Below are 15,440 nucleotides of genomic sequence, written 5' to 3'. Positions count from 1 at the left end.
AAGGGTGACGAGAGGATGTAGCTTGTATCAAAGCCAAATATCCACACTGCATCTGCAAGGACAGAAAACCTTTAAAACAAACAAACAAACAAACAACATCTGATGAGCAACACAGCCGGTGAAAGGTTTGAACCAAGAACCCAATCCATCAAATCATCCCAACTATTATTACTATTATTATTCTGCATAATTTATTGGCATTGGCTTCAACTCTCAAACTCTAACAAGCACACTACCATCAAAAACGATCCTAACGAGCAATCACAATCAACCCTGCTATGATTGGTGGCTTTGAGGTGGCAGACGTAAACAACTAGGACACTCAGAGCACACCCACCGCCTGTACTGTCCAAGACTGATGACAAATCATCCAAATTATTATTATTATTTTTACTAGGAGAAACCCATGATTAGGTTTAGCCAGTGTTAAAAAAGACTAAACAATTTCTGGTAAAATCAATCTATGATTTGCAAAAATATAGAAAATAGGAATGTTTGCCACAATTGGCAGAGACTGACACTCATAATACTGTGGATAAGTAGCTCAGATTTACAGATAAATACGGTTTGTATTTTGACCATAGACTGTAGAAGCATTTTGAGAGGATGTGTATTTTTCTGACCCCAGTAACTTTCAGGGATCTGACTCATTTGCGATTTAATTCAGGCATGTACCTGGCAACACCCAGCAAAACCACTCTACCAAATCTGGTTGAGCTGGGTCCCATAGGCAGAAAGTGGGTATTTGTTCTAATGCAAATAACTTTCAGGGTTCTAGCCCAAATGTGACCTAAATCAGGCATGCACCTGGCAACACCTAGATGAACCTGCCTACCAAATTTGACTGAGCTGGGTCCCATAGGGAAAAACTGTTTTTTTCTGATTCCAATAACTTTTAGGGTTGCAGACCGATTGCAACAATAATGAAGTATGCACTACTCCACTCCCAGCTGAACCCGCATGCCAAGTTTTGAGCAGATCTGTCCAGTAACTGCTGAGAGTACACAGATGCATACCAGGAATTATTATTCCCAAGCCGTAATATTTGGTTCTGTGACCATTTCTGGCCAAAACTGAACCAATTCATCATCGACTGAGGCGCAGCCTTTACACCATGTTTAATCAATACCAGCTCCAAAATAATCCAGATAGTTTGACCTTTCAAAGTCACAAAAGGTCAAACAACATATGATCAACAGAATGGTGATTTAAAACATAGCTTGAGTGTTTAATATCAAGCGTGGGTGAATATTTAACCAGTTCCTCAAAATAATCATTGTGCACATCCCCTGTGCATAAACACTGTGACAAAGGTTTGACCTTAACGACTGACCCCAATAACGTTACCAAGTTTGATCCAAATCTAATCACAACAACACACACACAGAAGTCAGTACACATGCCAAGAATATTTTATTATTACAAACCAACAGGAATGATTGAAATTGGAATTTGATGGTCATTTTATGTAAAAGTGTCCTGAGAAAAGGTTAACAAAAAGAATACACAACCTGTCACGCGGTTCATCCTTCAAAGAGAAAATGTAGGGCGGCGGAAAGGATGTGGAAACTGGACTAGCGGTCAAATGAATATAAGGCAAATACAATAATTACTAAAAAAATAAAATAAAATCTTGCAAACTACAGGATCATGCTGTCTGCAATTAGCACACAACTAAAGCCTGTATTGATTCAGGTCTGTACAGTCTGCCCAGAAAAACAGTCAAGAACTTCCAAAGATCTTAAATATTTCTTTCTTTCACCTCCTATTGTTATTCCGCTTGAAGATCCACTATGGATTCACATATTGATTTGGTACAAGTATTATGCCACATGACCTTCCTGATGCATTCCCAGATGCACATGGTAACCCAGACATGGGCGGTCTTGAACTGGGGGCCTTCTGTGTGGGAAGCAAGCATGCAAGCCACGTGCCTTACCGTGCTACCGAGTTAAGATGTAAGAGAAGGTATTGGTTCTTTGGCATGCAGTGGACAATGGCGCAGGCCTGCAAATCAATTTACACTCATCTCTGCCACAGAACAAATCAAATAATACATCAAAGCAGACCTACAACATGCAGCCTTGACCCAGTGCTGACTAGAATCTTTATGATTCTATTTAACTACACCTCAATCAAGTCCAAGCAATTACCAACATCTCTACATACGGGTGTTTGTCCAGCTCTAATGCTGTTAAACTGCTATGAAAGAAATCTAATATAAACTAGGAGGTGATGCATAATTATAAATTTATTTGGAAAAGTCCTGGTAAGGCTTTAGAGAATGCCAATGCATACAGGGTTCTAGCCACAGTGGGTGGTGCCGTGCGGCCCCACCCGGTATTGCAAAATTCCGCCCAGCTCTTGGGCTCCCAGCACAGAATTTCTAAAAAAAATGAACCGAAATGTTCCTGAAAATGTACCAATTTGATCGTATTTCAAGCTTATAGAGTCATAGTTTTGCAATTTTAAACCAATAACTAAGTAATAAGAAATCTATTTCTCATTATCTTTGTATCAAATCGCAAACAGCAGAGATCAGAGAGTCAGCGCGTTCTGTGGCCACAGCGGCATGCTGTGAAGGGCCGCAGCTGAAAACAGCATCTCTGCTTGGAACTGAAGAAAAAACAAGCCGCCATAAAAAAACAACATTAATCCAGGTCCTTCTGTTTCCGTATCTGAAGATACATTCAGAAATTTAGTTTATTTTACAGTTGAAAGGCTTCGTGTTTCCAAAAAGCTCAGAGTTTGAAAAACAGCAGATGCGTGAGAGATCAGAGAGGGAGGGGAAGGGGGAGGGAGAGAGACACACACAGAGAGAGAGAGAGAGAGAGAGAGAGAGAGAGAGCGGAAGAGGAGGGGTGGAGCTGAGGAGGGGCACAGCATCAGTGAAAGACAAAAGAGAAACACATTCACAAAGTTTTTCATTTAAAACAGTAGGTTTGACAAATCAGTCCAGGTTCAGGTCTTGTTCAAAAAAGGCAGTGAGGTGTTATATTGTTTAAAAAGAAAAAAGTAATGCAATCCCACTCAAATTGTTGAAAAAAAACCTGCCTGCTTCACTGGATTAAAAACTACTGCGCGTCATTTTTGAAGAAGAGAGTGAATGCTATGTCCATTAAATATTATATTATATTAAAGTGTTTTAACATTTTCAATGTGATTTAATTTATTAACATAGACTTTGACAGAAACATGCAAAAAAACTTTGATCTTACAAACAACATAAATATAAATTTTTTGTTTATTATTCTTGTCTTCAATGCTTCTAAAACCACCCAAATTAGTGGTGGTATAAAAGCCTAAGCTATGAGCCACAATCACATAATTTACCCGGCACTAAAATGGTCCTAGTTAGAACGTTGAAGGCATACGAGGGCTGTCCATAAAGTATAGGTCCTTTTTATTTTTTTCAAAAACTATATGGATTTCATTCATATGTTTTTACGTCAGACATGCTTGAACCCTCGTGCGCATGCATGAGTTTTTCCACGCCTGTCGGTGACGTCATTCGCCTGTGAGCACTCCTTGTGGGAGGAGTCGTCCAGCCCCTCGTCGGAATTCCTTTGTCTGAGAAGTTGCTGAGAGACTGGCACTTTGTTTGATCAAAATTTTTTCTAAACCTGTGAGACACATCGAAGTGGACACGGTTCGAAAAATTAAGCAGGTTTTCAGTGAAAATGTTAACGGCTGATGAGAGATTTTGAGGTGATACTGTTGCTTTAAGGACTTCCCACGGTGCGAGACGTCGTGCAGCACTCCCAGGCGCCGTCGTCAGCCTCTTTCAAGCTGAAAACCTCCACATTTCAGGCTCTATTGATCCAGGACATCGTGAGAGAACAGAAGTTTCAGAAGAAGTCGGTTTCAGCATTTTATCCGGATATTCCACTGTTAAAGGAGATTTTTTTAATGAAAGACGTGCGGGTGGATTGCAGCGTCGGCTCGCAGCGTCGGCTCGCAGCGTCGGCTCGCAGCGTCGGCTCGCAGCGTCGGCTCGCAGCCGCCGCGACGCTCCGCCACAGGAAGAACACCTCCGTTGGAAGCCTTAAGGACAAGTTGGAACATGTCCAGCTGTTAAACAATTTCTCATATACGCACTCCACTGAAAGCCATCAAAAGCCGCCTGGATTTTACAAATGGTTATCAACACGGAGGTGTTTTTCCTGTGCAGCTGCACCGCGCCGACTGCGTCCCAACGCACGGACCTGTCTCTCAGCAAAGCGCCAGTCTCTCAGCAACTTCTCAGACAAAGGAATTCCGACGAGGGGCTGGACAACTCCTCCCACAAGGAGTGCTCACAGGCGAATGACGTCACCGACAGGCGTGGAAAAACTCACGCATGCGCACGAGGGTTCAAGCATGTCTGACGTAAAAACATATGAATGAAATCCATATAGTTTTTGAAAAAAATAAAAAGGACCTATACTTTATGGACAACCCTTGTATATAGAAGTAATATAGAATGGAAATTTTAAGTTAGTCCATGTCCAAGTTAACTTTCTTGTGGTGTGCCACAAGGTAGCTGTCTTGTTCCTTTGCTTTTCTCAATTTATATGCATTTGCTGAGATAATATTCATAGATGGATGGTTCACATTCCATGCCTCACATAGATGCATGGAAGACCACTGAATTTTGGAGGTGACGCAGATCCGGATTGACGGACGTCAGAAATCTGATTGCTCTTGTTTGTTTGTTTGTTTGTTTGAGGATTATGAAAAGCCAAATATGTATATTTCGGAGTATAAGTCGCACATCTTAAAAAAGCCTCCTGAAGAGGAAAAACCCAAATATAAGTCACACCACAGTATAATTTGGACCTTTATCAGCTCTAAATTTGGATTATTGTGAATTGTTGTAGTGTACCCTTTATTATCATTTATTCTTTTTTCATTAGAGTTTATTTTGTTTACGGCATTGATTGACTGTGAAAAACCTACATAAATAGTCATTATACCTATTCTTATTAACAACGAATGTGTGATTTTTTTTCTGGTATGTAAGTCACAGGACGTCCCAAAGTACAAACAGAAATATAAAATTTGGGGGCAGATGATTGTTTTTTTCTGCATCATTTAAAATGGCAGTGAGACGCTGTGTTTTAGACCTCAGCAGCACACAGTTTTAGTCTGGGGATGTTTTCCACCCATGTTTCAAAGTGTTCTTTGTTCAGAAAAGCACTGTTGTCATTAATTAATAAAGTCTCAAATGGATTTCACGCACAGTGGCAGCGTGTGCGCAGCTTTCTCGCAAATCAATTCAGACCTCAAAAAAAACGTTTTGTCCATTTGTAGTCGTCTGTGTTTGCACATCGAGCTCTGAGAGAAGCTGACCGCAGGGAATCCTGTCAGTCAAACTGCATACTACACACAGACATGAGACACTTTATTATGCACGCGTGGATACATGTGACTTTTCCGGGCCAATGTGGGTGTGACATACACGCCGTCGCCACCTACCGACTACCTAGCTCCGCCCACTTTGGTTCTGTTATGGTGAGTTGACTTGAAGTTAAATGTAATTTAGTGTTCATTGGTTAAAAAGAAGAAGAAAGAAGGAAGAAAGGACGGAGGAAGAAGAATAAGCAAGAACAACAAATGAAGACGAAGGAAGAAGAGCAAGAAGAAAGAAGGAAGAAAGAACAACAAACAAGAAAGAAGAAGAAGAAGGAAGAATAATAGAACAATAGACAAAGAAGAAGCAACAAACAAGAATGAAGAAAGAAGAATAAGGAAGAAGAACAAAGAAGGACAAAGAGTGAAAGGAGAAGAAAGAAGGACAGTGATGATGATAACACATGAGCACACAGCTGGAGTTTTTTGTCCTCTGTGTTTTCTGCTTTCAATGAAACTTCTATTCAATGTGATGTTTGACAATAAACCATGTGGAGGATTTTTTTTTTTTTTTGCCATTTCCTGTGTTTTGTATTTTCATCGCTTTCTTTTTGTCCTTCCATCTCACTCATCCTCTGAACCCTTTCATCAGACGGTGTGTGTGTGTGTGTGTCCCTCGTGATGCACGGTGTGTGTTCCTGCAGACTTACAGACGTCCTTTTCCTCTTTCTTCGGGTCAGCTGACGTGACCAGCTCAACTCCATTGGTCTTCACTGAAACACCCAAATGGGCTCCTGTTTTGGACGCTGTCCATCTAACGAACGCCCGTTGTGTTTGTGTGAATCCCATTTTTGCTCCATGGAGTCGTTTTGTTCGTCATCGTCAACTCTCCTCAAACATATCAGGGTACAAATCATGTGACCATCAGGTGACCTGACAGCCTTCTTTGTTCAGTCCTCATCCTCAGTGATGTGGCCAAAATATTATCACCACATAGAACCAGATGATGACAACCAAAGAATTCTACTGTTCGAATCAAATCTAGGCTCCAGTCTCCCATCTCACTTCTGGAAAACTGCTGTTAAAATTTCTTGTTTTTTAAAGAAAATTTTCATGTGTTCCACTATGAAGCTGTGCAACTAGAGATGCACCAGACAAAACTTGCACGATGGACAGTTTCTCCAGTCACAGCCACAGAAGCCTGTAACTCCTTCAGAGTTGTCATTGGTGTCTTGATGGCTTCCCTCACTCATCTCATTCATGCACATTTACCGTGCACTACCATACTGTCTGAATGTCTTGGTTGATGGAAATGATTGTGTTCATCCCGAGTTGAACAGTAATCATAGTTTGTCCAACTACTTATGAGCTCTGAAAACATGGTTAATGTGATGTTTTTGTTAATCCCTTTTAATTGAAGCTTAACATTTACACAACACAGCACAGAGGCAAAATTACAAAAACGGCCACACTGTTTGACTACTTATGGGCTTGAATGTAGCAGCTGGAACGTTCTCTTTAAGCTTATGGACATAAACCTATAATGAGAGAAAGCCGCTGCTGGGACCAAATTGCAGCACTGAAAATAAATCAAATTTGTGTTATTGGACCCTTTAAATCCCTGCAATTGTCCAAACCAGTTATGGACTATGTGAAGCAGCAGCAGCCAAACTAAAGAAGTTTCTAAAAATGCTCACCACACAGAGAAAACACAGCAGGACTTTGGCACCAGAGCCTAGGCAGCACAGTGGACCTCATAATGTAATGCCATCCAGCCACCACCGGATGGCACTGTAATGTCAGGATGCTCGATGCCAGCCAATTATATCAGACCACCTTCAACATGGCAGCTACATACGTGGCTCAGAGCAGACAAACCACATTTATAAAATATTAGCAGAGTTGACATGACAATGAAACGTTGGACTTTTAAAGTCCCAAAACAGTGGATTTATACAGGAAGCCCCAAGCTTGTGGTGTGTAACATAAATGCTGTTAAATTACAAAATTAAGCAAGTTGGACAAATAAATGTGAATTGGACAGTGGTGGGCACAGTTCAGCTAATCCGATAGCAGATAATTATCAAAGCTAATGTTTTTGCTATTGGATTAGCTTTTCAGATAAGTTTTAAAACCATCATCGGACCAATTATCTTCTGATGAATTTAGTTCCGATAACTTTCAGTCCGATAACATTTTCTTTGCTGGTAAAGTTTAACGGTCAAAAATGTTTGTAAACCCTAAAATCAAACATTTTAGTCTGTTTGTTGTGTGTCTGTAGCCACGGAGCAGATTGGCTAACTGTTGTTTGCTGATGACTCATCATTAAGCGCAAAATGTGATTGGCCGGTCGATGCAGGGAGCATTGTGGGTAGTGTAGTTCAGGTTCACTTTGCATGTTACAGTGGCTTGTCCACTCAACACAAAAACAAAACAGACTCATTTTAACATTATTTTATTTCTTTGTGGCTGTAATTTAATCGTCAAGACTCGGGGGAGAAGAGCTCTCATGGCACAGCTGTGTGTACAGAGGGAGGGACTTTTCTTCACGTTTACACATTGTTTTGGATTTTAAAAAAGGACGCTTTACGTGGATATTCAGATGAATCCCACTGAAACTAACAGGTAAGAATTTATATTTATTACGTGTATTGTACTCTGCCAGTCAATGCATTAATGGATGTATTTTGGTTGTTTAAGTGCCAGGGTTCAAAGCATGTGAAAAAAGCAGCAGCTTTTAGCTCGTAAATGATGGTGTATCTAATACCGAGATAAACTGTGACTTCTAATACTGTGTGTTACTGCTTTTGCAAGATGATGACAGTGTTTGGGGTTTTATTTTTTATATGTCTTCATGTGTTCTTTGTGTTTGTGATCCTTGAATTTACCCTGAAGCCCCTGCGGCACTTAAAGTCAAACTGGTTTATCAGAAGGTGACAGTGTAATCTGATGTGGCCGCGTTCAAAGCAGTAATAATAGTTATCGATTATCTGTAATAAACATGTTTTTTTTTTAGCAGTTTATCGGTTTATCGTCATAAAAGATAACTTTTCAGTTATCTGATTAATGGTTATCGAAGCTAAATTTTTGGTTAGCTGTGCCCACCGCTGGTGTTGGACAACATACTGGATGTTATTTGACAGAGCTTGGATTTAAAAAAAATGGACATGGATTACTGGTCAACAGCATTGGAAACACTACAATAAAAGCGTAAATCCATTTGATTTTTTTTTAAATCAGCTCTTTAATTTGGGGTTTTTGTACTGTACTTTTATTATGGACCTTTATTCTTGTATTATTCAAGTTAATTTTGTTCAGTACTGTTATTCCTCGGAAAGCCCGATGCATATTTTTTTTTACATTTATTTAACCAGGTTAGTCCCACTGAGATCTCTTTTGCAAGGGAGACCTGGACAGTTATAAAGTTTCCAATTCACCTAACCTGCATGTCTCTTTAAATGTGGGAGAAAACCGGAGCACCCGGAGGAAACCCACGCAAATACAGGGAGAACATGTAAACTCCACACAAAAAGGCCACAGGTGGAACTCGATCCCATGACCTTCTTGCTGTGAGGCAATTGTGCCGTCAATGAGCTAGCTGTAATACTAAAAAACTAAGACTATTTGCTTGTAAAACCAGTTAGCATGGATAGTTAGCATGTTAGCTTCTCTATTTTTCACTTGGAATCACCACAGCAGATTTGATATGGATCTGGCTGTTGATTTGGTACAGGTTTTACGCCGGGTGCCCTTCCTGACGCATTAGATGGTGAGCGCATAGGGCTGGCCTTGAACAAAGAACCTTCTGGTATAGAAATAAGCACACTAAGCCCTTGGCCACCACTTTGCTTGCGGAAATCCTTATATAAATTATTTTTATTCATCCATCCATTTTCTATAACCACAGGGTATTATTATTATTATTATTATTATTAGTAGTAGTAGTAGTAATGAATGTGTGATTTTTTTATAGCATATCACACCAGCATAAAGGTCACAGGCAAAGCAATTTAGAAAAAATCCCAATTTTTACATATCCAAGGTTTGCTAAAGTTTTCAGAATATATTTATATTCTTCCTGTGAAACTCGAACAAAAATAACTATCAGCTTGTAAAAGAGGTTTTGGATCTCAATGGGTTTTCTACCTGGTTAAATAAACATTATTATTATTATTATGCAATATTTGAATCATAAATTATCAAAGGGAAAAATGTTAGATGAAAATGACACTTTAGTATTTGCTTTGAAAGACAAAATACCACATTGGCCAAAATATAAGACAGGCTTGATTATAAGACCACCTCACCTCCTCGCCCCAGCTTTGTTTTTAAAGACATGTTTGGAAAACTACTTCCTGAAGACAAAATATTTTTGAAATAGAAAACACTGTTACTTGAAATTAATGCTAATAAAAGCACACCAAGATGCAAAAAACAAACAAATGAAAACCAACTACTGGCATACAGTATATGATGCAATCTTTCAAGTTTTGTGAAGACGATACTGTAGTTTTACTTTGAAGGACAAACTACACAGATAAGACACCTCCACCCCCATTCACTGTTTTTAAAGACATATGTTTGGAAAAGTACTTCCTGAAGACAAAATGTTTCTTTTACTTGAAATTAATCTTAATAAAAGCACACAGAGGTACAAACACAGACTGCATAAAGCAGACGTATAATAAGCAGTGGTGCAATAACGACTGCAAACTGGCCTGACTCACCTGCTGAGATCATCACGGCACTCTGTCAATTCTCCACAAGCACAACTTTCTGCACTATCACTGGTACAACCGCGTGTTTGTATGATCTATTCCCCAGGGCAAAATCCCCTCTTATATTCAGGTCTGTATGGTATTTTTTTTAGCAGACAGTTAAACAATGCAAACAAATCCATTTACACTCACAGGATCGTTAAGAATGCTTGACAATGTGTGTTCATTTTTGTTTTGCAATAGTAAAAATCAATTCTGCATCCAAACATTTGAAACTTATACTGAGATGAGAGTTGTGACCACATGAAGCAGAAGGATGAACCACGGCCCTCGTCAAAATCACACACTTTAAAAAGCGTCACAGACCATAGGGGCCCTTAAACCTGCCCATAAGTACCTGACCGGGTACCACGCGGCTTCAGAGGCCCAAAGCAGCGTAATTACACCATAGATCAGGTGTGAAGCATATGCTTTACTGTAGCACAGGAAATTGATTAGAACTCCAGAAAGTCAATAAGGCGCACAGCCGAACTGGAAGAGAAGAGCAGCAGAGAAGCACAAAGAGTGGAGATGGATGTGTGTGTGTTTGTGTGAAGAAGAAAGAAACACTCACCGAGCTGACTGCGTCTCTGCGCGTACGCTACCACCACGGCGGCCAGAACCACACAGCACAGCGATGTCACAAGGTTTGCCATCTGTGGACACACACGCGAGAAAGTCATCAGCGGGCGCTGCGAGAAAGAGAGACGGCGAGGGAGTGCATCCGCCTGTCGCCCTGCCTGACTGACAGACCCATAGACACCGACACCGGCGTGACACAGATAGCGCCTATCTGTCTCCTCTTCTGAGCCCTGAAGTGGCCTTTTTTCTGTCCTTTGTTGCTTCCTTGCCACTCAGAGGTTTACTTGTCAGTCCTCACTGTGTCTGTTCATCAGCCTAATGGGTGCATCCTCTCTGGGATGGGCTTTGGCCAGCGGCTCTTAAAGGTATAGCACATTGTAAACAAAAACAACAACCAAGGCTGCAGACGCTCGCCAACGTCACTACAGTTTGATCCGTATGGCTGCCATGAAACTCAACAGATCCAGATGGAACAAGTCAGTCTGGATCATGTGATACAGATGAGCAGGCCCCCGTTTGGTCCACACCGTCACAGATGGGGTGACCTTTGTGACTCCAAGTGTCTGGATTTCCAAAACCAGTGTTCTTTCATGGTGACCGCACATGACCTTTAGTTCCACTCTGAAACTATAGGTGGCAGCGCTCTTAAAAACCATTGCAGACCTCACCAAGAAATAGAGCAAGGAGGAACTCTGGCACTTTTTTGAAATACAATGCCAACCATGGAACAAAGCAGTTTAACAGTTTAGTTTTATTCTGTCCAATGGTTAAAAACTTTCTTTTAAACCATGACAAGTAGGAAAATATACAGGTGCTGGTCATATAATTAGAATATCATGAAAAATTTGATTTATTTCAGTAATTCCATTCAAAAAGTGAAACTTGTATATTATATTCAGTCATTACACACAGAGTGATATATGTGAAGTGTTTATTTCTTTTAAATTTTGATGATTATAACTACAGCCCGACCGATATATCGGCCGGCCAGTATTATCGGCCGATATAAGCCCTTTTCGAGGTACTCACTATCGGCTGAAATTTTGCCGATAGAACACCGATAATTTCTCAAAAACAGAACAGTTACTGAAATAATGTTTGTGTCGGCAATGTAAAATGTCCTTGCACTGTCTGTCCAGTAGATGGAGCTCTGCCTCCATTCAACTGAGAGCTGCTTACACCCCTGCTCACCGGCCACCGTAGTTCGCCATCACACTGCACCGATCGGCTGACAAAAGCATACAAGTACGTTTATAAGGATCTATATCCTTATCCTGAACCTATATCTAAGTTGCAGCAACAAGAGGTACAAGATGAGATGTATTTCACAACTATTTTTAAGGATATGTATTTGCTAATTTCACAAAGTTTTAACCTTTTTTAAGGGTCCAAAAAAGAACATTTTATTCATATATTATATATATATACGAGGTCTGCGAGAAAAATAACGTACCTTTTTTTTGTTTCAAAAACTATATGGATTTGAATCACGTGCAATTACATCAGCCAACCTTGAACCCTCGTGCGCATGCGTGAGTTTTTTCACGCCTGTCGGTTACATCATTCGCCTGTGGGCAGGCTTTGAGTGAGGAGTGGTCCACCCCCCTCGTCGGAATTCCTTTGTCTGACTTCTTCCTGAGAGACTGGCGCTTTGCTTTATCAAAATTTTTTCAGAACCTGTGAGGCAGATCGAAGTGGACACCATTCGAGAAATTCAGATGGTTTTCGGTGAAAATTTTAACGGCTGATGAGAGATTATGGAGTGTGACTGTCGCTTTAAGGACTTCCCATGGAGTGGGACATCGCGCAGCGCTCTGAGGCGCCGTCGTCAGCCTGTTTCGAGCAGAAAACCTCCAAATTTAAGCCTCTGTTGACCCAGGATGTCGTGAGAGAACAGAGAAGTTTCAGAAGAGCTCGGGATCAGCAGTTTATCCGGACATTCCACTGTTAAAGGAGATTTTGTAATGAAAGACGTGCAGACGGATTGGCGCTTCGGCAGGCAGCCGGCGCGGCGCGCCACCACAGGAAGTACACCTCCGTTGGAAGCCTTAAGGACAAGTTGGAACATGTCCAGCTGTTAAACAGTTTCTCAGATACTCACTCTACTGATACTCAGTAGAGTTAAACAATTTCTCAGATACTCAGTAGAGTGAGTATCTGAGAAATTGTTTAACAGCTGGACATGTTTTCATTTGGAGGTTTACTGCTCGATTTCATTTGGAGGTTTACTGCTCGAAACAGGCTGACGACAGCGCCTCAGAGCGCTGCGCGACGTCCCACTCCATGGGAAGTCCTTAAAGCGACAGTAACACTCCATAATCTCTCATCAGCCGTTAAAACTTTCACAGAAAACCAGCTGAATTTCTCGAATGGTGTCCACTTCGATCTGCCTCACAGGTTCTGAAAAAATTTTGATAAAGCAAAGCGCCAGTCTCTCAGCAAGTTGTTAGACAAAGGAATTCCGACGAGAGGGCTGGACCACTCCTCACTCAAAGCCTGCCCACAGGCGAATGACGTAACCGACAGGCGTGAAAAAACTCTTGCATGCCCACGAGGGTTCAAGCTTGTCTGATGTAATCACACGTGATTCAAATCCATATAGTTTTTGAAAAAAATAAAAAGGTCCAATACTTTTCTCACAGACCTCGTGTATATATATATATATATATATATATATATATATATATATATATATATATATATATATATATATATATATATATATATATATATATATATGTGTGTGTGTGTATATATGTGTGTGTATCGGCTGATTTATCGGCTAGCTGCAAATCAGCCGATTTATCGATTATCAGCATTTTTTTCATCCAAATATCGTTATCGGCATCAGCCTCAAAAAATCCATATCGGTAGGGCTCTAATTATAACTGACAACTAATGAAAATCCCAAATTCACTATCTCAGAAAATTAGAATATTACTTAAGACCAATACAAAAAAAGGATTTTTAAAAATGTTGGCCAACTGAAAAGTATGAACATGTACAGCACTCAATACGTAGTTGGGGCTCCTTTTGTCTGAATTACTGCAGCAATGCGGTGTGGCATGGAGTCAATCAATCTGTGGCACTGCTCAGGTGGTATGAGAGCCCAGGTTGCTCTGATCGTGGCCTTCAGCTCTTCTGCATTGTTAGGTCTGGTGTGTCGTACCTTCCTCTTCACAATACCCCATAGATTTTCTATGGGGTTAAGGTCAGGCGAGTTTGCTGGCCAATTAAGAACAGGAAGCATGAAGTGCTCTGCAACTTCCTGGTAGATGGCTGTGTTGACCTTGGACCTCAGAAAAAACAGTGGACCAACACCAGCAGATGACATGGCACCCCAAACCATCGCTGACTGTGGAAACTTTACACTGGACCTCAAGCAGCGTGGATTCTGTGCCTCTCCTCTCTTCCTCCAGACTCTGGGATCTTGATTTCCAAAGGAAATGCAAAATTTACTTTCATCGGAGAACATAACTTTGGACCACTCAGCAGTAGTCCAGTCCTTTTTGTCTTTAGTCCAGGCAAGATGTCAAGTCAGCAGTCTTCTCCATGATTGTGTCGCCTACAGAACTAGACTGAGAGACCAGTTAAAGGCCTTTGCAGGTGTTTTGAGTTAATTAGCTGATTAGAGTGTGACACCAGGTGTCTTCAATATTCAACCTTTTCACAATTTTCTGAGATACTGAATTTGGGGTTTTCATTAATTATCAAAATTAAAAGAAATAAACACTTGAAATATATCAGTCTGTGTGGAATGAATGAATAGAATATACAAGTTTCACTTTTTGAATGGAATTACTGAAATAAATCAACTTTTTCATGATATTCTAATTATATGACCAGCACCTATATATCTTTTGTGAACTTACTGGATAATGTCTCACGCTGTCACTTCATCTGACGAAACATTTATAGAGACATTCTGACAGAGCTTATGCTGTTGGAGAAGCATCCTAGTATCTCTCCAATCAAGAACCGGCCAAATGCAGAAGACTGCAATTTGGCAGAAGGCACATGGGAGACTCCAGCCTCGAGATCCACTCTATTTTCTTGCATTAAAATCCTTCTCTTCCTGTGAAACAGTAACTGGTGCTGCAACAGACAGTCGTTGTAGTACTTGTAGTTGTATAAACAGTTTCTCCAGGCACTGAAGACTATAATCCCTTCAGAATCACTATGGGTGTTTTGGTGGCTTCTCTCACTACGCTCCTGACTCAGGTTTTGATAGTATATCCTATACAGGCCTTGAAGCCAGTTGGTGCTGATCTATGGATTCCATAGCATGAAGTGGATGAGAGTCTATGACTTCCCCTGGACAGGACATCAATCTGACACAGGCCACTTCTCCAGCCAAGTGCGGTATCCATTTACACCTGGGTGGACTGAGACCATATAGATTAAGTGTCTAGTCCAAGGACACAGACAGATAGCATGATTGGGATTCAAACCCAGGTCTACATATTGACTGTACAGCTCCTTATCCACTCAGCTACCTGCTCTACAACACACTCTATACTGTTTGTATTTCTTAATAACTGACAGAAATGAAGTCCAAGACACGTTCATTGACTCTGAGATGTTTATGTTTGAAGAACACTGGCTGTAACAGTGATGATTTGCAATAATAATATACTCTGAAATTCATAGTTAAGGATTAAAACATGTCGGATCAGGATTCAAATAATCTGAGATAAACCTGAAAATAATGATACCTTACATGCTGCAAAAATCTAAGAAAAGCATGAGAGGGCTGGTGCTTACCCTGTG

General features: G+C 40.6%; 1 protein-coding gene across 3 annotated transcripts in view; it reads right to left on the bottom strand.

Annotated features, from left to right (window-relative positions):
- The window catches only part of cntfr (ciliary neurotrophic factor receptor), a 617,831-nt gene that overhangs the window by 351,467 nt on the left and 250,924 nt on the right, over window positions 1-15,440 (bottom strand). For 2 of the 3 annotated variants that reach the window (XM_034192938.1, XM_034192937.1), the window contains exon 1: window positions 10,663-10,989. In XM_034192938.1, the coding sequence (XP_034048829.1) occupies window positions 10,663-10,771 (109 nt within the window). In that variant the 5' untranslated portion in view covers window positions 10,772-10,989. Of the gene's footprint in view, window positions 1-10,662; window positions 10,990-15,440 lie in introns of those variants that run through there. The other variant, XM_034192939.1, reaches the window with a different exon arrangement.

Source organism: Thalassophryne amazonica, chromosome 17, assembly GCF_902500255.1.
Source record: "Thalassophryne amazonica chromosome 17, fThaAma1.1, whole genome shotgun sequence".
Taxonomy (NCBI): Eukaryota; Metazoa; Chordata; class Actinopteri; order Batrachoidiformes; family Batrachoididae; genus Thalassophryne; species Thalassophryne amazonica.
Note: the sequence above shows the minus strand (reverse complement) of the source record. Positions and strands in the feature narration are given on the sequence as shown.